Source organism: Vombatus ursinus, unplaced genomic scaffold, assembly GCF_900497805.2.
Source record: "Vombatus ursinus unplaced genomic scaffold, bare-nosed wombat genome assembly UNPS02014812.1, whole genome shotgun sequence".
In the NCBI taxonomy this organism is placed as follows: Eukaryota; Metazoa; Chordata; class Mammalia; order Diprotodontia; family Vombatidae; genus Vombatus; species Vombatus ursinus.
In genome coordinates, this window is record NW_020954590.1 from 12,109,483 (window position 1) to 12,133,210 (window position 23,728).

General features: G+C 39.8%; 1 protein-coding gene across 1 annotated transcript in view; it reads left to right on the plus strand.

Annotated features, from left to right (window-relative positions):
* LOC114053727 (dnaJ homolog subfamily C member 5B-like) overlaps nucleotides 1–18,861 on the plus strand; it is a 44,417-nt gene extending 25,556 nt beyond the window's left edge. The window contains exons 2-4 of the mRNA XM_027876861.1: nucleotides 277–490; nucleotides 8,198–8,372; nucleotides 18,770–18,861. Of these exons, the coding sequence (XP_027732662.1) occupies nucleotides 277–490; nucleotides 8,198–8,372; nucleotides 18,770–18,861 (481 nt within the window). The remainder of the gene's footprint in view (nucleotides 1–276; nucleotides 491–8,197; nucleotides 8,373–18,769) is intronic.
* The last annotated feature ends 4,867 nt before the right edge of the window (nucleotides 18,862–23,728 follow it).

The following is a 23,728-nucleotide window of genomic DNA, read 5'->3' on the forward strand; positions in this document are numbered from 1 at the left end:
ATCTGTAGATTTGGACCACACTGTCTAAATACACTATTTTTAAAAAATAATGTTATTTTTCCCCAACTACATATTAAAACAATTTTTAAATTTTTTTTTTGTTTTAAGTTCCAAATTCTATCCCTCGCTTCCTTCCCTCTCCCTTTCCTGAGATGGCAAGCAATTCAGATACAGGTTATACATGTGCAATCATGTAAACCATTTCGTTTAAATAGACCATTTATGATTTGGCTCTGGTCAAACAGAACTTTTGCTTCTTTCTTTTTCATTTTTAAGAAAATTGGCTCTGAAACACCATCCGGACAAGAATCCAGATAATCCTGAGGCTGCTGAGAAGTTTAAAGAGATCAACAATGCTCACACTATATTGACAGATTTGACAAAGAAAAATATCTATGATAAGTATGGGTCCCTGGGACTCTATGTGGCCGAACAGTTTGGAGAGGAAAATGTTAACACGTACTTCATGCTGTCCAGCTGGTGGGCAGAGGTGAGACTAACTACTTCTCTTCTTTGAAGGGTGTTCCTGGAAAATCTTGGATTTGTGGAGTTTTTTCTGTTATGAAACTTTTTTGCTTAACTATATTGTCATTCAAGTCTTGAAAATATACATAGATATCACTTCTCTGAAAAGGTGCTATCTGAGGAATTTTCCTTTCTGTTTTAATTGATCAAACAATTAAAATACACAGCATGTCTTGTAACACTTCACGATATTAATTATATTTGAAGTTGGAGCTTCAGGTTAATTCAGACTCCCCCTTCCCCTCCAGTAATGACAGAATAAAAAGTGAATCACTGCTCAAAGCCAAAAAAAAAAATTCATTTGTGTGACAATTGCTTAATAAATTATTTAGAACAAATTTAGCTGTGTACTTTGCTATATATAGCACAGGCTACAGAAACAACAATAATCAAGGAGATGGTATGTGGTACTTGTGTCAAATACACTCACCTGGAGCTCTCTCTGAGGGTGTGGGAGAAAGGAAGTGGGGGAAAGGTGAGAATGAAGAAGTGAGGTGAAAGATATTACATATAGTGTGAACTAAAATGACAGGTGTTGGTGGGAGGAGGGGGAATCTGCATTTTAGGAACCTTGTGGCATTAGAATCTACTTGGATACACAGCCACCAGGTTTGGTTTCCAAAGTATTCCCAGTATAAGCACAGACTCATGTGATAATGGTGACTTTGGGTTACTATGTACCTGTGTATGTACATGATTCTCTACAGATACAGACTAAAGCCATGATACTTGGCTTTATCAGTCAAGTCTTTCACGACTCTTATCTACATAGGAATCAAGCTTAATCAGTATGAGTCTAAGAGATTTCACATTCTGGATGCTGTTCCCTTTCCTACCTTCATCTACAAACCTTGCAAAAATAAAAAATGAGCAAATGAAAGAAAAGCTAACTTAAATATAAGAGGTCCCTACTTAGGTATATCTAAGTGAGGTCCTTGAAGCAGGGACTGTATCATTTTTGTCTTGTATCCCCAGTACTTAGTGTGGTGCCTGGCAGATAGCAGGGACTTAATCCAATACGGACTGTCACCTCCTCACTGTAGCCCCCAAAGAGGCAGTGTGGCATAGTAGAAGGAGCAATGTGTAGAGTCAGAGGAGACTTGACCATCGGCAAGGCATGGTCTATGAACTTGTATGAAATCTCAGTTTCTTCATCTATAAAAGGGAAGGGACAGTAATAATATCCATAATACTGGCACATGAGGTTGCTATGAGGATCTGATGAGCTGTAAGATGCTTCACAAATCTCCAAGTGTCAGTTCTTATGTCAGTTCTTATGCCCTTCCCAGTGCTTTTGGATCTCCCCAGGATCTCAGACCCCTTACTGTCTTAGTTGGAGAATACCCGGAACCCTCTTAGTCTTTCCTACTCCCCTTCTGCTACAAATGGAATGTGCTGAGTCCCCATCAGAAGACACAGCTTGAACATGAGAGGATAGGTTAGTGCATGCATATGGAATTGCATCAGAGGGACATATATTATATATTCCTAACATCCCATGTTGGACCTTTAATTCAGTTTTTACATAGCAATAATTGTATAAAGTTTTCAAATAAAAGAATATAATGTTATAAATTCTGTACTACTCTAGTTCAATTAAATTATGATTTAAATGTTTTTAGACAGTAATAATAAACATTTATATGGTGTTTTAAAGTTTTCAAAATTCATTACTATATATTATTTCATTACTCAGCTACTCTTTATAATATTTTTTCTTGTGAATGGAAACGTGCCAAACAACTTGATTTACAAATGAACATTTGTAACATGACCCATTTATAAATTAGGGATTGACTATATAGCTTAATGAAGAAGGCGATCCTTAACCTAATGAGGTCAAGTATGAATTCCCTGGACTTCCCTCTTCTCTAACTCAAGAAGTTCTCTATCTTTGTTTGTCTTTCTCTTCTTCCTTTCTGCCTCAGAAGGAAAAATAAACCTTCTCCTTCCCAAGACAAACCCTTCCCTTGTATTCTTGATCCCACTCCCTCAAGATTCCTCTGGGAACTTTTCCATCACATTTCCCTCTCTTGCATCTTTAATTGTTTTCTTTCCTCTAACTGTTTTCCCTTGGTGTAAAAACATAGGATCATAGATTTAGAGATGTAATACTAACTCTAACCTCAAAGGTTATTAAGTTCAATCCCTTCATTATCTGAGACCCAGGGAAAGTGATACACTCAAGTCTCACAGATAAACTGGCAGAAAAGGGATTTGAATCCAGACAATATCTCTGCAAAGACAGCACTTTCCTAATGGTTCAAGCAGGAAAGGGTCTAGTTTATGCTCAAGCAATTAATGTCTTGCAAATGGGATAAAGAACCCAGGACTCAGGCTTTTCCAGACTCCAGTTCTCTTGCCTCAAGACCACATTATCCCTCTAGATACTTGATAGTATACATGCTGCTACCCTTTGCACTTAAATGAGTAAAAGTTTGGTGGATTCTAAAAGACTGATTATAGATTTAAACCATAATCTGATAATATCTGTAGCATTTCCTCTAAGCTTCCCCATACCCAAATTTGTACTTGCAGTTTGGATTTTCTGAGGGAACCAAGTTTAAAGTACTCTGTGGGTCTATACTCCTAAAACTATGGCTGATGAGCCCCCACTGTCACATTCACCTTTAATAGTAAACCATTTGAAACAATTACTTTGAAGAAAAGGCATTTACTGAAATGTCATAGCATGAACTAGTAGTAGGAAAACATGACCCCTATTGACCTTTGGTTTACTCTCCCACAAACACATACTGAAATTGCCCCTACAGAAGCTCTAACTAGGACTTTTTTTTCCCTGGAGCAAAATGGCGCCTGGGACAATGGACACATGATTCACTTCAATGGGGGGGAGGGAGAGAAGAGGAAGAAGCAGAGGACAGGGAAGTGAAGGATATATTAATATAGTGTGAACTAAAATGGCCGGTGTATGGTAGAGCAAAAATAAATCTGCATTTTAGGAACCTTGTGAAATTAGAATCCTCTTGGGTATACAGCCACCAGGTTTGCTTTCAACATAAGCATGGACTCATATGATAGTGGTAGCTTTGAGTCACTATACATTTGTGTACACACATGGTTCTCTAGGCATAGACTAAAGCCATGATACACATATTTATATATATAAGTCCTTGGTGGCTCTTATCCATACTGGGATGAAACTTAATTGGTACAAGTGACTCATATTATTTCTTTTGCTAAAATTATGAAGTTAATATCTTGCCAGTTTCACAAAAGTTAGGTGAGCATGGCCTTCCAGTAGGAGGGGAAAAACAAACTTCGCACTGCTGGAATACAGGATTGTGGAATACTATTAAAATTATTGATGTTCTTTTTGTGATTATTGTAAGGGACCTTAGAGGTCAGTCTTTCTAGTTTGTACCAGAACAAGAATCTACAACATCCTTACCAAGCAGCCTTCCAGCCTTTGCTTGAAGACCTCCAATGATGGGGAACTGAGTATTTCCAAGGCTGCTCATTCCATTTTGGGGCAGTTCTAATTTACCCCCATCAACCTTCACTCATTGCGGCTGATTCTGCCCTATGTACACGTTTGTTCTCTTTTCACATGACAGCTTTTCAGATACTTAAAGAAGGCTCTTGTGTTCCCCCTACATCTTCTTTCTGTAGAAAAGAGGGTCTTGACAACCCGTTTCCACACTTTAAAAGGCTCCAGGGCCAGGGGAAAGGTAGACAGGCTTACAAAATCAGAAAAACCAATGGCCAATAAAGGTGACTCAATTGTTGAATGTACCATCATCTAATAAAGGAGATTCCCAAAGCAGTAATTATAATAATACTAAGGCAGCATGTCCAAGCCCCATTGGATAAGCCAGGTGTTGCAGTAGATAGAGCACTGGGATTAGTCAGAAAAACCTGAGCTCAAACCAGGTCTCAGACCTTAGTTATGTGATCCTGGGAAAGACACTTAACCTCTGCCTGCTTCAGTTTCTTCAACCATTAAAATGGGAGAATCATAGCATCTACTTCCTAGGGTTGTTGAGAGGATCAAATGAAGTAACATTTGTAAAGTGCTATTTTTACAGAGTGCCTCTAACATAGTGGTCAAAAAATGCTCGTTCCCTTTCCCATCTCTTCTCCTCCCCCCACCCCCTTCTTCCAGTCCCTTAGAGCCAGGAAATCCTAGTTTCAAGTCCAATACTAATGAAAACATATTAGTTGGGGTTTGGGGGTGGGGAGTCACAACCTCTTGGCACTTCAGTCAACTCACCAAGACTAAGAAACAGACAGATTCCCTATCTGCATGGAGAAGTTTCAACACCAAGAGTTTCCAAGACAGACGAAATCACAAGTCTGGACCAAAATGAGGAAAAAAATATTAAGTAATCCTAAGGTATGAATGCTAGCACTACTTATAAAAAATGTTCTCTTTGACTCGGTGACTTTTCCTTCCTGTTTTTTAGTGTAAAGTGTCTACTACCATCTAACGCTACAAGTTCTAAGCCATTTCATTCTCAAAGAAAGTTAATGTAAGAGATGTGTCCCAGGAAGGTGTCCATGGAATTTGTGAAATACTGGAAAGAATCATCTACCCATAGCACAGGCCTAGTTATTGTCCAGGTAGTTTTTGCATTCCTCAGGGACCGACAGAAGGACAGAGCTCTCAGGGTGCCCAGCAGAAACATCTCTTCACCCCTACCCCACGGAACAGCGGCCTGGAGTAAAGTCCCTTTGCAGAGTTGTCTTTGGGGGCCTGGCATCATTGACACTGTCACCCACTCTCAGGAAAATAAGCCTATTCACCTAGCCATGCCCCTGTCTGTGTAAGTGCGTGTTGTTCCTACCTACCAAGACGTGCTTCAGCTGAATCATCCACAAGTCAAAAAGGGAGAGTGAATTTTATCTCCCAATTTCCTGTCTTGGTGTTTTGGCCCTGTTATTTGTGTGGCTAGTTGGTGAAGCTGGTTGGAGTTCTAACATTCTTATCCTTTGGGGAGAGCAATTCTCTTTTGTTAGGTACCAAACAAACCTGGGGCTGGTTGACTTATTCTAGTCTATGGCTTTTCATAATGACCAGACATACTTCAAAAATTTTTTTAACTGGGCTTTTTGATTTCCTCTGTGATTATGTTGTTTTTTTTTTAAATTTAAACTTATTTATTTATGCCAAAATAAACCGAGGAACTGTATAAATAAAATTATACAAAACTTTTTATACAAATAAAATCAGATTTAAATCGTTGGAGAAATATTAATTATTCATGGGTAGGCAGGACCAATATAATAAAAATGACAATTTTACCTAAATGAATTTATATATTCAATGCCATCCCAATTCAATTACCAAAAAATTATTTTACTGAATTAGAAAAAAATCACAACAAATTCATTTGGAAGAACAAAAAAGTCAAGAATATCAAAAGAACTAACGAAAAAGTGTAAAGGAAGGAGGTTTAGTACCACCAAATCTCAAATTATAAGGCAGTAATTATCAAAACTATATGGTATTGGCTAAGAAATAGAAAGGTAGATCAACGGAACAGAGTAGATGTACAATTTACAGCAGCAAATAAATATAATAACCTTGTATTTGACAAATGCAAAGACTTAAGATTTTGGGATAAGAATTCATTATTTGGTAAAAATTGTTGAGAAAACTGGAAAGCAGTATGGTAGAAACTGGGCATAGACCAAAATCTTACACCATTTACCAAGATAAATACATGATACATGACCTAGATATAAAGAAATTTTACAAGAAAATTTGAAGAACATGGAACAGATTACATTGTTTTTAGAAGAACTAAATGCCTGCAGCTTCTCTTGCTATCTGGACTAGGAGAGGCAAGAACAACTCAATTACTTTGGAAAAAAACATTTATTAAGTGCCCACCCTAGGTAACCTACTGGGCACTGGGAAACAAAAAGGCAACACTGTCCCCTTAAGTGTCTTATCTTAAAAGGATGAAACTGTGTGTGTGTACCAATGAATGAGTGTGAAATGAGGTACAACGTGATAAGGGTAAAGGAGATACTCACACCAAGTGTTTTATGTTTTAACGGAAATCTGAGATCACTTTCAGCTGGACAGGAGAGGATTTGAGGTCTAGAAAGGCTTCTTGTGGGAGATGTAACCTGAGCTGGGCCTTGAAGGCAGAAAAAGATTTTTAGCAGGTGGAGCTCAGGGTCCAGTCAAAGGGGGATAAACTGTGTGAAAACTATAGTGGAGTATACATACACGTATGGATGTATGTGCATGTGAGCTACAGATGCGTTTGCCAGCACATCTCTGAGGAGATGAGATACAGCTATCTCAGTTCAGAGGTATTTGGATGCTATTAATTATGTTCTAAGATGAGAAATACATGTTTCCAGAGGATGCTAGTATCTATGGTTTCTTTTACTGGGTGGAAGGGGTGAGGCTGAGGATGGTAGGGGAGGTGGGTGGTCTGGGACAGCAAATTTATGATAGGCAAACTATGAATATGGCAATTTCTGAAACCTTCTCCCAGCTCTGGGGGATTCTGGCATCAGAGTGTATGCTGAGCCTGGAATCTCAAGATGAGTTTAAAACCTGGCTCTGTGGCTTATTACCTGTGCAACTTTAGGCAAGTCACTTATAACCCTGCAAGCCTCAGTTTCCTCATCTGTGAGGCCCCTTCCACCTTGAGATCTAGGATTTCTACTTTGTAGCTGTGTGGCCCTGGGCGAGTCATTTAACCTTAGACTCGGTGTCCTCATCTGTAAAATGCAAAAAATAATCAGTGCATCTATAGGGTTGTGAGGATCCAATGAAATGACACGTGTAAAACACTTTGCAAGTCTTAAAGTGATCTACAGGGTGTCCCAAGCTTTTGTGACAGTCTGGGTAAATGCTAGCATTATCACTTTCCCCATCATATTTTGATATATCCTGGGTTGGCATGAGAAATTGCATGGGAATTTTTGGAGAGTTTTGTGGAAGATGAAACTCGAAGGCCAGCAGACAACTCAGAAAAAGTTTCGAAACTAAAATATATGTTAGTACTGTATAACATCAACATGTTTTATCTTTTAATACCATAATAAGTCAGACTTATTCTCTGGTACTAAAAAATTTTGTGTAGACTTTCCAGATTGAGGTGGTGCCGTGTCCCTAATCCTCTCTATGTAGATTATTCTCATTATTTCTAAGACTTCTGCCAATGCTAGTAATTTACACATCCCCAACTCAGTGGTATTCTGAAAGCACAGCATGGTGGTAAAGAACTCTGAACTTGAAACCACAGGGCCTGGGCTCAAAAACCTGGCTCTGTTGCTGACTTACTACCTGTGTGTCCTTGGGCAAGTCACTAAGTCAGGTGGTTCAGTGGATAGAGTGCTTGGCCTGGAGTTAGGAAGACCTGAATTCAAATCCAGCCTCAGATACTAGCTATGAGACCCTGAGCAAGTCAGTTAACCACTATTTGCCCTAGTTAGGGTTGTTGTGAAGATCAAATAAATAAATCAATCAAATATATAAATAAATCAAATAAAGTGCTTAGCATAGTATCTGGCACATAGTAGGTGCTATAGAAATGCCTATTATCTGGACCTCATTTTCCTTATTTGTAAAGTCAAGGGACTGAACTAGGTGACTTCCAAGTTCCGTTCCTGCCCTAAATCTATGATCCTGTGACTCCGATGATTTCTTTTGGAATTTTTCCTTCTCTTCCTCTGTCTCCTGCAGACCCTCTTTGTACTCTTTGGCATCTTGACGGGTTGCTACTTTTGCTGCTGCCTCTGCTGCTGTTGTAACTGCTGCTGCGGACACTGTCGGCCCAAGTCCCCAAAGGGAGGGGAAGGAGAAGTCTATGTGTCCCCAGAGGACCTGGAGGAGCAGATCAGGAGTGACATGGAAAAAGGTACCATAAGATGGGCCTTGAGGGGAGGTATTTTCAGTTTGGGATAGTTCTATCTAAGTCTCTGGCTATGAAAGGCTGTATAAGTGTATGGGCACTTGTATAGATCTCAGAAACCAAACTAGTCCGGCCTGAGATATTCACTAACTGTGTAACCCTGGGCAAATCACTTAACCTTATTTGCCTCAGTTTCCTCATCTGTCAGATGAGCTGGAGAAGGAAATGGCAAACCACTCTAGTACTTTTGCCAAGAAAACCCCAAATAGGGTCACAGAGAGTTGGACACAACTGAAAAAACCATAAAAACAAATAATGACTTAGAGTTGGGAGCACTTGGTAGCATGGACCCAATGCATGAGTGTTTGGGGAGATGACAGGAGTTTGAGGTCTCATTTTTATATGGTTTTTTTTTGGAGAGGGAACAGGCCAACTCCTATTTGTGCCACCTTGGGGTTAGCTCATTAACATACCCAAATCATCTCAGAATTATCAATAAAACTTCAAAATTACATCTCTAAATTATAGTACCATTTGATGTTCTGTTGCCCCAGAACTGTGAAGGTCTGGATTCCTTCTGGATCTTACATATTACAGGATAAGAACCTTGACAGGCCATGCCTAGGTGGCTTCAGCTGATTCAGCACATATTACCAGGATGTGAATTTCAATTAATACATGATACAGTTTGTAAATTACGCTCCTTTGATCTTTGGGATAGTTTGTACGTGACTTCCAGGTTCCCCTTTGCAGTCTTATTTCCTGCCATTGCTCCTTCACACTAGTGATTTATAACCTTACTTATTATACTAACTAGAAGGGGGAGTGGTGGTCAGGGGGACCAGAACAAGATACAATTTTAACACACCTGTCTGCTTCAGTTTCTTCAACTGTAAAATGGGGACAATAATAGCACCTACTTAAGGGTTGTTGTGAGGATCAAATGATCAGATTTTTAAAGTTCAGAGTATAGTGCTTGGCACATAACAGGCACTTAAATGTTTGTTTCCTCCCTTCTTTCTTTTATACTCCCTCCCTCTTTCTTCCTTTCTTCTTTCCTCTCTTCCCTATCTTTATCCTTCTTTCCTTCCTTTCTTTCCCTCCTTTCATTCATTCTTTCCCTCTTTTTTCCTTCCTTCCCTCCTTCTCCCTTCTTTCCTTCTTTCTTCCTTCCTTCCTCCTTCCCTCCCTTCCTTCCTTCCAACTAAGACATTTCACCTCACAATCTGAAAGTTTTCTGTATGTCCAAACATAAGAAATACCTACATCAGCAGACTCAGACCAATGGTCTATCTGGCCCCAAATTCAGCATTTGATTCAGGTTTAAGGATAGTTTCTGGAAGAGTAAGGTAGTTGCCATCCTTGAGTAAACCCTACCTTTAACTCCTCTTTCGTAGCAGAGAAATCAAAGCTAACGACTCTTAACTCCCTTATTGTAAATGGTGCAGTGCAGAGTTCTCTGAAAAGCCATGTTCTTCCCTCTTGTTGAATCTGTTGCTGTGGTAATGTTGTTGTTGTTGTTTTTAAGTTCCACCAAGTTATTGAATGGCCTCTGCTGTAAGTGTCGCTGTGGTAGATTCCTTCCTGGAACAGGTATTCATAGCAAGAGCCAAATTCCTCGCAGGTTTCCAGCCTCCAGGGTGACTGGAAAGACTGGTCATTAATCTATGTACCCCTTGCTGTTCTCAGACCTGGCACGACTGTGCTCACAATTTTGTTTAAAAGGTCAGATTGTAGACTAAAAAACAACCAGGTTCCATTCATCTCTTGTTATTTTTGTCCGGAAGGAAAAGACCCCTCCTTTTTCTATGTATTTAAAAACTGACATTTTTTTTGTCAGGATCTATGCTATGTATGAATGCATTTTATTTAATTCTTTAGTTAAGACTTTCCCCTCTGTCTACTAGGCAATACATTTAGGTGGGACATTGATGAATCAGAGAACATCCATGGGGGAGAATGAAGGTGACAAAGGGCCCTGAGTCCCTGCCTTTAGAGAATCTGATGAAGGACCTAGGGACACTTAGTCAAGAAAAGAAGACTCCGTAGGGTTATCATTTGGAAGAAGTATTAGACTTATTCCATTTGGCCCTACAGGGCAAAACCAAAAATAATGGGTAGATATTACAAATTTTAACTTAATTACAGGAAAACCTAAAAAAGTCTAGCTTTCTTCAAGTAAAATTAGAGGGTAATAGTTTCTTTCAATGAAGGAAGACTGAAAACAGAAGATAGATGACCACATAGGTAATGTTGTTGAATAGTTTCAGTCGTGCTTGACTCTCTGTGACCCCCATTTGGATTTTTCTTGGCAAAGATACTGATGTGGTTTGTCATCTCCTTCTCCAGTTCATTTTACAGATGAGGAAACTGAGGCAAAAAGGTGAAGTGACTTGCCCAGGGTCATAGGGCTAATAAGTATTTGAGGCCAGATTTGAACTCTGGTCTTTCTGTCTCCAGACCCAGCACTCTATCCACCACACCACTCAGCCACCCACATTGGTATACTACAGTGGAAATCCTATCCAGGTACAATTTGAATTAGATGGCTGCTGAGGTCTCTTCTGACTATAATTTGCTGTTTCTGTGAGATTTCTAAAAGACTTGGTTTGGTTTATAGATTAATACACAGTGAAAGAAAATTCTTCTATGGATAAATGTCAGAGGAAGTCCATGTGAAGGCTATTCCTTGTATGTATTTCAGCTCATGTGTGGAAATATTACTAGATCAATCCTGCACAGACAATCTTTAGGGGACTTTGAAAGGGAACTATCAGGAACACAACTCTCAAGTTACCTCTGACTGGTAATGAGTAGAATAGATTTTTTTTAAAAATGAGTCCATTAGAAAGTGATTGTGAGCACACACCTGTAGTCCTAGTTACTAAGGAGCCTGAGGTTGGTGGATTGCAGGAGCTCAGGAGTTCTGAACTGCAGTGGGGCTAAAGCCCATCGGGTTTCTGCACTAAGTCTAGCACTAATAAGCCCCTGGTTGCAGAGGGCCATCAGGCTGCCCAAGGAGGAACAAATTGGCCCAGGTTGGAAACAGAGCAGATTAAAGCTTCACTACCAATCAGGAGTTCAGGAAGGAGGTATTAGGCCTGTAAGTGGCCACTGATTTTCTAGCCGGATGAGATAGGGAGCAATAGTCCCTACCCCAACCCCTCCAAAAAGATGACATTCTGGCTTAGAGAACTTTGCTTTAGTGACTTTTAAAGGAAAGAAGAAAAAGGGCAGCAAACATGAGTTACCTATTTAGTAATCACTTCATTCTTTTCATTTCAAGGCTAATCATAGAATCTCAAGCATCGGCAGGGACCTTAGATGGCATACAGTCCAACTGATCACTCAAGTACAGGAGTTCCTCCTACAGTGCATCTGATGAGGCAACCAGTTCATGCATATAATATCCTGAGATCATAGATTTAATGTTGGAAGGGACTTTTGAGGTCACCTAGTCAATCAGCAAGCAATTACTAAGTACCTAGTATGTGCACTAGACATAGGATACAAAGACAGAAACAAAACAGTCTTTGCCCTCAATGAGCTTATACTCTATCAAGTACCCTTTAGATACTGACAAAACAGGCCTAAAAAGTTGATGTGTTTTCCAAGGTCCCATAGGTAGTAAGTGGCAGGTCCAATGCCTCTAGACCTAGCCATCTCTCCACTGCATGATTTGGGTGGCTATAGTTGTTTTTCTAGTTTAAACAACATCTAGATGGTCATTGGAAGATTCCAAATAGAGATTTCTCCAGACAGGCTATTATTCGAAATTTATTCCTTTGAATTCACTTCCTTTTCTCCCATCAAACTACTCCTTTATAACCTACATTAGGGGAGGGTGTTACAAGAACAGAATAATCAGTGTCTATCACCAGTGAAAGGAGATTTCCATCAGCCTATATAGGGTGCTCCTAAGGGAGGGCTGGAATGCTTTTACCTGAATTATCTGGCTCATTCTTTCAAAGGAAGTCTGAGATTTTTGTCTTGAGTACAAATAACAACCACAAATCACACTTTGCTTATGCCAGCCTGTAATGACCACAGATGATTTCATTTCTACACTTCACAATGATTTTGAAAAAAACATTTGTGCGTGTGAACCTGTTATTCAAAGACTCTAATCTGCAAAAGTAAAGCCCAAATAGGATGAGCTCTCAGGGCTGCCAATGACGACATCCATTTAGCACTTCCTTGTCTCCCCATGCCATACAAGGCTGAACAGGAGCTAACTATAGACATCAGCTTCTAATTTCAATTCTGATGCTTGACATCTGCCTGCTAAAGACATGATGGAATGTACTATACACATACTCCTCAATCCACACAAATCAATGTTTGGAATATCAAATCCTATTTTTTCCCCATTGACTTACATGATACAATTGGAAATATTTTCCAGCTGCCTCAAGCTTCCTTAAGACTTCTAATTTTAATTGATTTATAATCCTTTTTTGGGGGGGGGAAGACTTCTGCTACTTGTTGTTCAGTTATAACTGACTCTTCATGATCCCATTTGGGGTTTTCTTGGAAAAGACACTGGAGTAGTTTGCCATTTCCTTCTCCAGTTCATTTTACAGATAAGGAAACTGAGGCAAACAGAGTTAAGTGACTTGCCTAGGGTCACACAGTTAGTAAGCATCTGAGGTGGCATTTGAACTCAGGTCCTCCTGACTCCAGGCCCACTGCCCTATCCACTGTGCCACCTAGCTGCCTTCTGTTGTTATTAGCCTGTAATGCTCTCTTTACAGATGTCTCTGCCAGGTATTACCTGCAACCTCTTCATATACTGCAGTCTTTACATACCTGGCCTCTCTGGTCAGTGGGAGAGGTTGGCCATATAATTTTAAATTCATAAGCAGTCCTGAGAGCCGATTCTACTTAGGCTTCCACATTTATTATAATAGAAAGAGCACTGGAATGGGAGTCAGGAGTCTAGTGTCTGTGCTAGCAGCCTGCTTTTTTGCGGTTGATTTTGCTGGGAAGACCATGGCCAGGTCTCAAGACAACCATCTAGCTTCGCACAGTGACGAACTTCCTCTGGCAGACACACACTATATCCTTTACCCTGGCCTGCCATGTTGTGTTGAAGAGTCATGCTGTTGGATGGGAAGGGACCTAAGGAGAGTGTGTGGATGGTTTAGAGATGACCTACCACCATCACTGGAGGAAACAACCATGTTTCAAGATGGGCTCTGTTGATTCTGAGTCAACAGGATCATCTTCATAGACAAGGACAGCAGGTTGCAAGGTGACTGCTCCCCAGATCTGTGTTGTCCTTCTTTGTGTATATGTTGTACCCAGGAAGATCTAGGTCCTGGGCTCAAATCTCTCCTCAGACACTTAGTAGTTAAGTGATCCTTGGCAAAACACTTATCTCAGCCTCAGTTTCTTCATCTGTAAAGTGAGGATAAACTGTTTCACAGCCTTGTTATGAGGAACAAATGAGAGCTTGCATGTAAAGTGATTTGCAAACCTCAAAGCAGTTCCCTCCTCATCAGAACACAGGATTCTTGAGAACCAAAATTGGGCTACATTTTTATCCTTGTACCTCCAGTATCCAGCATAGTCGTTTTCACATAGGGATAGGGACTGGATTTGGGATTTCATTGATCTAGGGAACTCCCAAAATGAGGAAACTCTCTAGCAATGCCAGTTGGTTGTTGTTGCTTATCTTTCATTTTCCAAGAGTACCATCGTGATGTCTTGACTTGCTTGTGAATTGGATTTGAGTGAGGCAGAGTTGCACAAAGTTGTCAGTCTCACTCTCTCTTCCTGAGTCATTGGAAGAACAGTAGGAGGCCAAAGTCAGAATGACTGGCAATGACTGGCTCCTTTAGAGGGTGCCTAGGTTCACACAGCCCAAGGCAGGTCTCAAACAGCAGGTTTTCCTGATAATACTAGCTCTGACTCTCTAATCACTACAGTGCTTGTGTGTGTGTGTGTGTGTGTGTGTGTGTGTGTGTGTCTGTGTGTGTGTGTATGAGGTTTATTGGCCTTTCACATGGTAGGTATTTAATAAATATAAACCTGAATTGAATTTCCCAAAGGGGAAATTATTGGACAACAAAAATCCTCAATCAAAGTGCAATAAAATATCATCTTCATGGAGTCATCACCCTCCACCTCCTTGATTCCATTCCTTCTCCTCCCACTTTTTTGATATGGCCTCTAAAGGAGAAGCAGTTGTAGTGTGACCTTGTTCCCAAGATGTCAGCTGCAGCACACACAAAAATATGTTTACAGCTTACTCACTCTTGCTTTTCCCCCTGGAAAGAACCCAAACTGTTCTCTAACCACTGAGGTCATGCCGTATGGTGTGTAATTAGACTCCTGCTCTTGGCCAAGATATTAAATTCTCTCTATATTTTATGTGTGAGGCTCACCGTGACATTTACTCACTGTGACAGAAGGGGTCATATCCCCCCATCATCTCAGAATTCAGAGAAAGTAATAATTTTTAAGCCCTATGTAGGGGCTAGAGCTGTAATGAAGCTAAATTACATTATCTTCCTCTATATGAAAATATCAATCATGGGTTGCTAAGGCACCAGTGAACAACATGAAATGATGCAGTCCACCCAGACCTTAGGGGAACTTCTTAAAGTAATAAACTCACAAGCCTTTCCCAAAACATCAGAAAGAAGACCTGAAGGTCTGTCTTCCTGCTGTTGACCACAGTACAAATGTGCTTCATGCGCCTAGCCCACTAGGAAAGCAGTGTATATTCAAAGATGGCAGCTACCTTGGAGAATCCTTTTCCATTTCCATCCTGCCAATTATTCCATTTCTAATTTTCATACCCATATCTATCCAAAGTTTTCACACTTTAGGAAAGTCTAGGCAAAAATCCCACCCTTATTAGCATTATACAACCTTTGGGGTTTGAACCCAGGTCTTCTCTCTGGAGAGCTAAACTTATTCCATTGTACCAAGCTGAAGGGTAGAGGGAAAAAATTCTATAGGGTTAGAGTATGAACAAAGGGTAGAGAGATAAGGAGAAGGGTGTGTTTGTATGTATGTATGACACAAAGATGAATTTCAATTTTTTAACAGCTTTGCCTAAGGCTAATCCCTTGTGCCCACTGGACTTCTAGTTATGCCCACTAAGAACTATTTCTTTTGTGGTTCTTGCTGCTTCCTTCCTCTTGTTGACATGGAGAGGAGAGGGCTGGGAGTGATGTTACCACTGATATTCACCATGGACATAAACAGATCCTTGCTAGCAAAAGGAAAACCAATCATTTAAAAAAATTAATACACTTTATTTTTTTAACCCAATTACAAGCTAAACAATTTTTTTTGACATTTGGGTTTTTTTTTTTTAAGTTTTGAGTTCCAAATTCTATCCCTCCCTTCCTCCTCCCTCCCTGAAACAGGAAGCAATCAGATATAGGTTATACATGTGCAATCACGTAAAACATTTCCTTTTTAGTCACTTTATATAAGACTTGAAATTAAGAAAAAGAATGAAAGAAAGTGAAAAATAACATGCTTCAGTCTGTATTCAAACAATCATTTCTTTCTCTGGTGGTGGATAGCATGCTTCATCATTAGTCCTTTGGGATCGTCTTGGATCATTGTATTGCTGAGAATAGCCAAGTTATTCATAGTTCTTCATCGAACAATATTGCTGTTACTGTATATAATGTTTTCCTGATTCTGTTTACTTCACTTTGCATCAGTTCATGTAAGTCTTTCCAGGTTTTTCTGAAATCATCCTGCTTGTCACTTCTTATAGCACAATAATATTCCATCACAATCACATACCACAGCTTGTTTAGTCATTCCCCAGTTGATGGTCATCCCTTTGATTTCTAGTTCTTAGACACAACAAAAAGAGCTGCTATTAATATTTCTGTAGTGACCCTGGGCAAGTCACTTAACTCTGATTGCCTCACCCCCCCCAAAAAAATAAAAATAAATATTTTTGTACAAATAGGTTCCCCCCCCTTTTATGTCTTCAGGTTATAGACTTAGCAGTGGTATTGCTGGATCAAGCACAGTTTTATAGCCCTTTGGGCAGAGAGGAAAACCAATCGTTATGGTTGTCTGATGCAGTAACTACCTGAAGAGAGTGAGAAGTGTTCAAAAGCATAAGTGGGGAGGTGAGGTGTCATGAAGAGTCACCTCTCTCATGTTAGGCATGCTCATCCCCTCCTTCCCCAGGCTTACCATTCTCTTTCTGTGTGCTTGGCCACAGCCTGAAGCCCAGCCATGCCCCAATTAGAAGGACAGGCCTGCATAAATATGAGGCTCTCCCTAATGAGAACTGAACTAGACTCTGAGGAGGAAACAGATGGAATCATAATTCCAAGGAATAATACACAGGCACCTTCAGTTGAGAAATCATACAGTAAAGGTTTGGGGTAGTGGTTCTTAATCTTGTCTGGTGAAACCTATGATCCTCAAAATGATATTTTCAATTGCATAAAATAGAAATTTAAAGCAATATGAAAAAAAGTGATTGTAAGTGAAACATATTTATCAATTAAAAAAAAAGTTCATGGATCCCAGGTTAAGAGGAAAAAAAATGAGCACTAGGTGGCTGCTAACTCCCCGTTTAGGGGTACTGAGTCAGTTATCGTTGATCTTACAAATAACAATTCAGAAGTATGCTGTCTTCTCAGGGTATCTGAGCAGGATGTGACAGGGCTTCCCAGGGCTTGTCAAGCCTGATGACTAATACCAACTTTTGGTGAGTCACTCTTGATTACACTGCCAGAAGAAATCTAGAAAACATAGTTAAAGATTATGAAGTCTTAGGCAAAAAGACTAAAGGTCTTAGGGGCACAGGTGGTATTTTCATTACAGTTGCTATTCAAACACAAATGTTTCAAAAGTGAAAGGCAGATTTGAGAAGCAGTTGGTTAAGAAAATGGCATCTTTGAACTTAATTTGGATTTCTGGACCAGGAACTAAAATATGTGCATGGCAGAGTCTTGTCAAGGATAGCATGCACCTAATAAGGGCAGGTAAAAGTGTGTTTGCCTTGGAGCCTCACAAATCTAATCAAAAAAGTTAACTGAAAAAGATTGAAGGAGAATCACATTTGCATATCAACTAATCTAGCTACCTTAAGAGAGTCACCAAATGGTTGAAAGAAGAGCAATAAAGATGCCTAGAAATTCACGAGATAAAATTCTAGAAAAGAGCTAGAGATAAAACTGGACTCCAAGGGATAATGCTGATGACTTACTTTGGCAATGTTCTTTAGTAAATGGTGATGGGAATCTAAAACGATAATATATATAGGTGAGGACCCACATAATGCCACAAATGCCCTTCCAGACTTGGTTCTAGTCATTGGCTTCTTTCTATTTCTTGAAAAGGACACTCCATATCCAGATCCCATACATTTTCACTGGTTTGTCTGCCCCTAGGCCTGGTTATATTCTTCTTTCTCATTTCTACTTCCTGACTTCCCTGGCTTTCTTCAAGACAGCTCAAAATCTTCCTTTTGCCAGAGGTTTTTCTCAGTTCTCCTCTCGCACCCCACCCTACTCCACTGCTAGTACCTTTCCTCCAGATTTCCTCCAATTTATCCTAGAGATCTTGTATGTACAGGGTTGTTTGTATGTTGTCTCTGTCATTAGAATGGGAGCTCCTTGAGGGCAGGCACTTTTTTTTTGCCTTTCTTTATAGTCCCAGGGCTTACAAAATACCCAACACATAGTAGGCTTTTAATTAATGCTTGTTCACTTGACTTGAGTCCCAACTTTGCTTCTAACCAGCTGTGTGACCTAGGGCAAGTCATTTTTCTATGAACCTGTTTTCTTATCAGTAAAATAAAAGGGTGAAGGAGGGGTATGTGTGGGGGGTGGAATAGATAGCTCCTTCTAAAATTCTGTGATGCTTTGAGGTTAGGGAATGAGAGTATCAGGAAAATGTAGAGCTGGGCAGTAGGACAAATTATGCCAACAAATATTGTCTTTTCCATAGGGAACCAACAAATGGAAGAATATCCAGAATGTATTTTAGATAGATGGATAGATAGTATTTTATATATATAACGCATGTGTTGCTGACGCTCCATGACTTCTTTTTGAGGTTTTCTTGGCGAAGATACTGGGGTAGATTGCCTTTTCCTTCTCCAGCTCATTTTACAGCTAAGGAAACTGAAGCAAACAGGATTAAATAGCTTGCCCAGGGTTACCCAGCTAGTAAATGTCTGAGGTCACATTTGAGCTCGGGTTTTTCTGACTCCAAGTCCAGTACTCTATCCAGCTGCCCCTATATGTAACATATATGTATGTATATATATGTATGTATGTGTATAGTATATATATGCATGTGTTTATATATGTGTATATATACCTAATTGATTTCTCTTGAAATACATCTATCAGTTGTCCTTGAAAGGAAATCTAATGAAGAGGATGTTGCTTTGTTTCTTTTAGAGGCAGACTTCCCCATCACCCTCCAGCCCACCTGTGCAAATGAGAAAACCCAACTAATCAGAGAAGCCCGCAGCTATACCACAGACTCCTAGATATCCAGCTCGCTCAGGTCCATGGGTCCTTCTGGAAGCAACAGCAGTGTGCCTGGCAAGTGGAGCGATTCTTGAAGGAAAGAGCCCCAACAATGTTGCGAAACCCCAGGAATCCCTTTCTCATTTATGCTTTATTTTGAGGTTAGGCACAGGTGGTTGCAATGTAATTTTCTGAGCATGCAGACTCTCTTTGAGTAGACTTGCTAATGAAACAGATTCAATTAGACAAAGGCTTACAGAGTGTACCTTGTTCCCCCCTCACCCCTACTCCTCCGCCGAGACACTATTGGGGCCTAGAAGGTTTGAAGGACCAGTGTGCCCTTACTGAATCAAACTTCTGCCAGCTCCAAGTCTAAAACCAGGAGTCAGTGAGGGGCATATCTATCTCTTTTTTCCTCTAATAACTAAAAGCAGTCACAAGAACAGCCACTGATATTAAAAGAAAACGTTTAGGGGAGAATTTAAGAAAAATTTGTCAACAGAGGCCATTCTCTCATGACCCCTTGCTGCCAGAGGGATTTCCCAACTCACTCCCAGTGGGTTTGGGTTGCAAGGTGTTAATGACATCATTGCAGATTGTTGTTGGGGATGGGGCACCTGAGGCTTGTACACAAAGAACAGGTAGCTGGCAGGTAGCTGGCTTTCACTGACTTTCCAGCAGCAGAAGAATAGGATAAATGTGAGGCTAAAGGGCATCTCATCACAAAGCATCCTCTTAAAGTATCATTTGAAAGGTCTAAATCACCATTTCAAAAATTGGGACTTGCATTTGCTCCTTGATTTCTCCCCTCTCTCCCTCCTAACTCCCTCCACTTACTTACTTTGCCGCATTAGACCTTACATTAAGTTGGGTCAATTATTTTGAGCTGTGACTTACATTTTGCTGTAAAGTTATTACCTGCCACTGACCATGCTGCAGGGGCTTTGCAGTTTTAGATTACCTGGACTAGAAACAAGGAAAGACATGCCAGAGATATACAGAGGCTTAAGGACACAGGCAGAGACAGAAATGCTTACTTTCAGGCCCTAAATTTCACAAACTTCTTTTCCTGGTTTGTTTTGGAACTGGTTTCATTTTGAAGAAAGAAAGAAAAGCTCAGCGATACACATTAGGGGAGAGAGTATCTATCTTAGGGAGTGAAGTTCTGTCCATTTTCTGATTCAATTACTTCATTCATATTTCAGCAGGAGAGGTGGGAGGGAAGTAATGAGTAGAGGACAAAAATAATCTCCAAAATTGTACAGGAGTAAAAATGAATTGTTTTAAAAGGGTTTAATTGTTTTTCTCTCAAAAAAATTATTCCTTTAAACATTAAATATCTCTCTTGTTATCATTTCTTATTTACCACTTGGAACTACATTCAATTGCTAAATACACATTTTTATGTTTTTAGGCTCATAAGATCCTGGGAAATGTTTTAGCTTCAGTAAAGTACATAATAGAAAGGGCCCTTCGTTTTTGGGAGTCGGAAGACCTGGGATTTAGACCCAACCCTGCCCACTTGTAGGATCTAGTGAGGATTTGATAATAGATAAGATAGCAACAGCTCACATTTATATGGTGCTTTGCAGTTTACAAAGCAATGTTAACAATTATCCAGCTAGGCAAGGCAAACATGATTTTTACCATTTTATAGATGAGAAAACTGGCCCTGGGAAACTAATTGACTTGTCTAAGGTCAAATAGTTATTAAGTGGCTGAGCCAAAACGCCAATCCATCTGCCTTTCTGTCAAAATTCACTGCGGTCTTTCTGGTGCTTGAGAAAATTAATGATGTTATCTAAGCACAACATATCATTTTATGATTATGTATATGTAGCTACTATTTGCAAATGTAATATGATTTTATAAGCACACACCCTTTGTATAACATGGAATCTACTTGGAAAAACACAAAAATCTCTTAAAAGCACTCCCTTGAATTACACTGCTTTCACAACTCCAGTGAGTGCTGAGCACAAAGTAGTGTGAGTCCATCATTAATACAACTCACTGCTGACCTTTCTTGTGAGTAAACATGTGGCTAGTACACTGCCTAATCCAGGGGTAATTTCAGCTACCACATAACCCTTCCACACAGTCCCTAGGGAAAGGGTGAAGGCTAGTTAGCAATTTGGTTATATGTTGCCCCCTGCTGGTAAATGTAACTCAAGCTCTTGAGTTTTCAACCTCATCTGGATTCAGAGGTATCTTTGCTATAGATCACATCTTTCTCTATATTGCGACCCCTGGGCACAGAGCAGAAAGATGGAATAATAGATGGATAGGAAAATTTGGCTCACAAATTGCGATATAAAGGTGGCCATGCTTCCAAGAAGGAGGTAGGCCACGATTTCCACTTATTGACTTTAGGCATTTTTCAGTTGTGCCTGACTCTTTATTATCCATTTGGGATTTTCTTGGCAGAGATACTGGAGTGGTTTGCTATTTCCTTCTCCAGCTCATTTTACAGATGATGAACCTGAGGCAAACAGGGTTAAGGCACTTGTCCAGATCATACAGCTAGTAAGTGTCTGAGGCCGAATTTGAACTCAGGAAGATGAGTTTTCCTGACTCCAGGCCTGGAACTCTATCCACTGTACCACCTAGCTGCCCTAACTTCCACTTAACAAAGGGTTTATTTCTGGTGTTCCATGCAGTCAGTCAATAAACATTAAGCACCTATAATAAATATTAAAACAATAAACATTAAGGCAATGTACTAAGTGCTGGGGATACAAGAAAGGTAAGATAGTTCCTACCCTCAGAGAGCTCATAATCTAATGGAAAAGACAATATATAACTATCTACAAACAAGCTATACACATATTAATTGTAGATAATCACCAGAATTAAGAGGGATCAGGAAAGGCCTCCTGTTGAAGGTAGGACTGTAGCTGGAACTTGAAGGAAGTCCGGGAAGTTGGGAAGCAGAGATGAGAAGGGGAAACAGTCCATGCTTGGGGAACAGCTAGTGAAAATAGCCACAGTAGGGAGATGGAATGCCTCGTGTATTGAGTACTAGGTATGCACATAGAAGACTTCAATACATGTGCAGTTGAATGAACGAATGCATTCCATCAGCTACACAAAGAACTCCCTTCTCACCTGATGAAAGGTCTGAATAGACAAAGGAAAGGGGTCCCTGCTGAAAGTATAAGCAATTTAACAAAATATTACTACAGAGTCATCCCTTTGCCCCAAGCTATGTTAAAAAACAAAAAACAATAAGTACCCTCCCAACTGGCCCATGGTACATGTTCCTGGCTCCGGGGGAACAAGGACAAATAGCTTTAATGTGAGATAGAGATAGAATCTTTTTTTGGCTTAAGTCTTAATTGGTGTTTTGAGAAACAAACTAAGGCAAAACTCCCAGAACACTTTCTTTAAAAATAACAAACAGGTAACATAATTATTTTGGTACAAAGTAATAAAACTCTAAATCCCAAATAGTACAAATGCTAAAATGAAATTTAAAAAATTTAAAGGCACTTAATGTGCCCTGCACTTAAAGTTTGCTTAAGTGGTAATGATCTCCTTGAATTGCTGGCCCACATATAGGCTGCAACTTAAGGCTTTACAACCTCCCTCTAAGCAAACAGGAGAAATCTGCTTATGGAAAGGGGTCTCATTGTGGCTCTGTTGATAACCAAATCTTTGGCCTAAGCCACACACATATCTGAATTTCCACAAAGGTAACAAGAAGGGTATTGGAATAAATTATCTTTTGGGTCCCTCCCAACTCTAAAAATCTGTAATATTCTCAGGCTGACAGGTTGTTAAGATATTGTTTCAGGGTCCAGGAGGTTACTCTGGTTTCTTCTCGGCTCCCACATCTAAAAGAGGAATATATGTATGTATATGTATATATATACATGTGAATACATACGTATTCACATATATACACATACATACATACATACACATGTTCTACTGAAGTTCTTCTATTGCCTTACAGAACTAGTCCAACTCTGGAAGGTTTTGGTGGGTTTATGCAAAAGTAGGGAAGAAGGTAAAGTACTACGCAAAACTTAAATCATTATTTAAATGTGAATTAACATGATTTTGATATTCCTAAATTTGAAGATGGAATTGTAACTCCACTTTTCTTTCCTGTGTGTTCTGCAGGGGCCACAGGCATGTCTGGGAATTCGGCTAGGGTGGAGGTGGGATGAAGGATTTCCCTCTGTTAAATGGTCAAGCTGCTGGCTGAGGGATAATCAATAGAGAGGTGTGGTGGTGGTGATGGTGATGGTCTTGCAATTGGAGGAGGGGGAACAGTAGGAAGGTTGGCAGCACAGCTGAATATTGTAGTGTTAAGCACCTAATTTAAACCCATTTCAAATATTTCTCATCTATGGCCTACTGTGAAGTCCTCTGTATGTTTCAAATATACCTGAATATCTAAAGTTTATTGTTTTTGATGAAGGCTGCTAATAAAGGCTGCCTCTGTGTAAAAACTCTAATTCCTCTCTCTGCCTCTGTACATTTCACTAAGTCCACTCTAGGAATAGCCAAGCAGTCAAATGGCCAGTCTTTGAGACAACAGACCAATTTTCATGCCTGGCTGTGAACTAGGCTGTTCATTTGCTTGAACTATCGGATGAAGTCAGAGAGTTATTCATTAACACATATGAGTAATGCTCAAATAACACCCTTGAATTGTAACATTTAATAACTACTAATTAGTGGTGAGGATGATGATGACAGTGTGAGAAGACTCTTTCCCTCCAGCTTACTAACATCAACCTATTTACCTTAGATTAGATGATGAAATCAGCAAAGTAGATGTCTGACTATTTCCCACAATTTGCCATGAATCCGTTTTGTCTCTTTATCCCCACAAATAATATTTCAGTGAATCCCTGACCTCATCAGTGTAGGTAA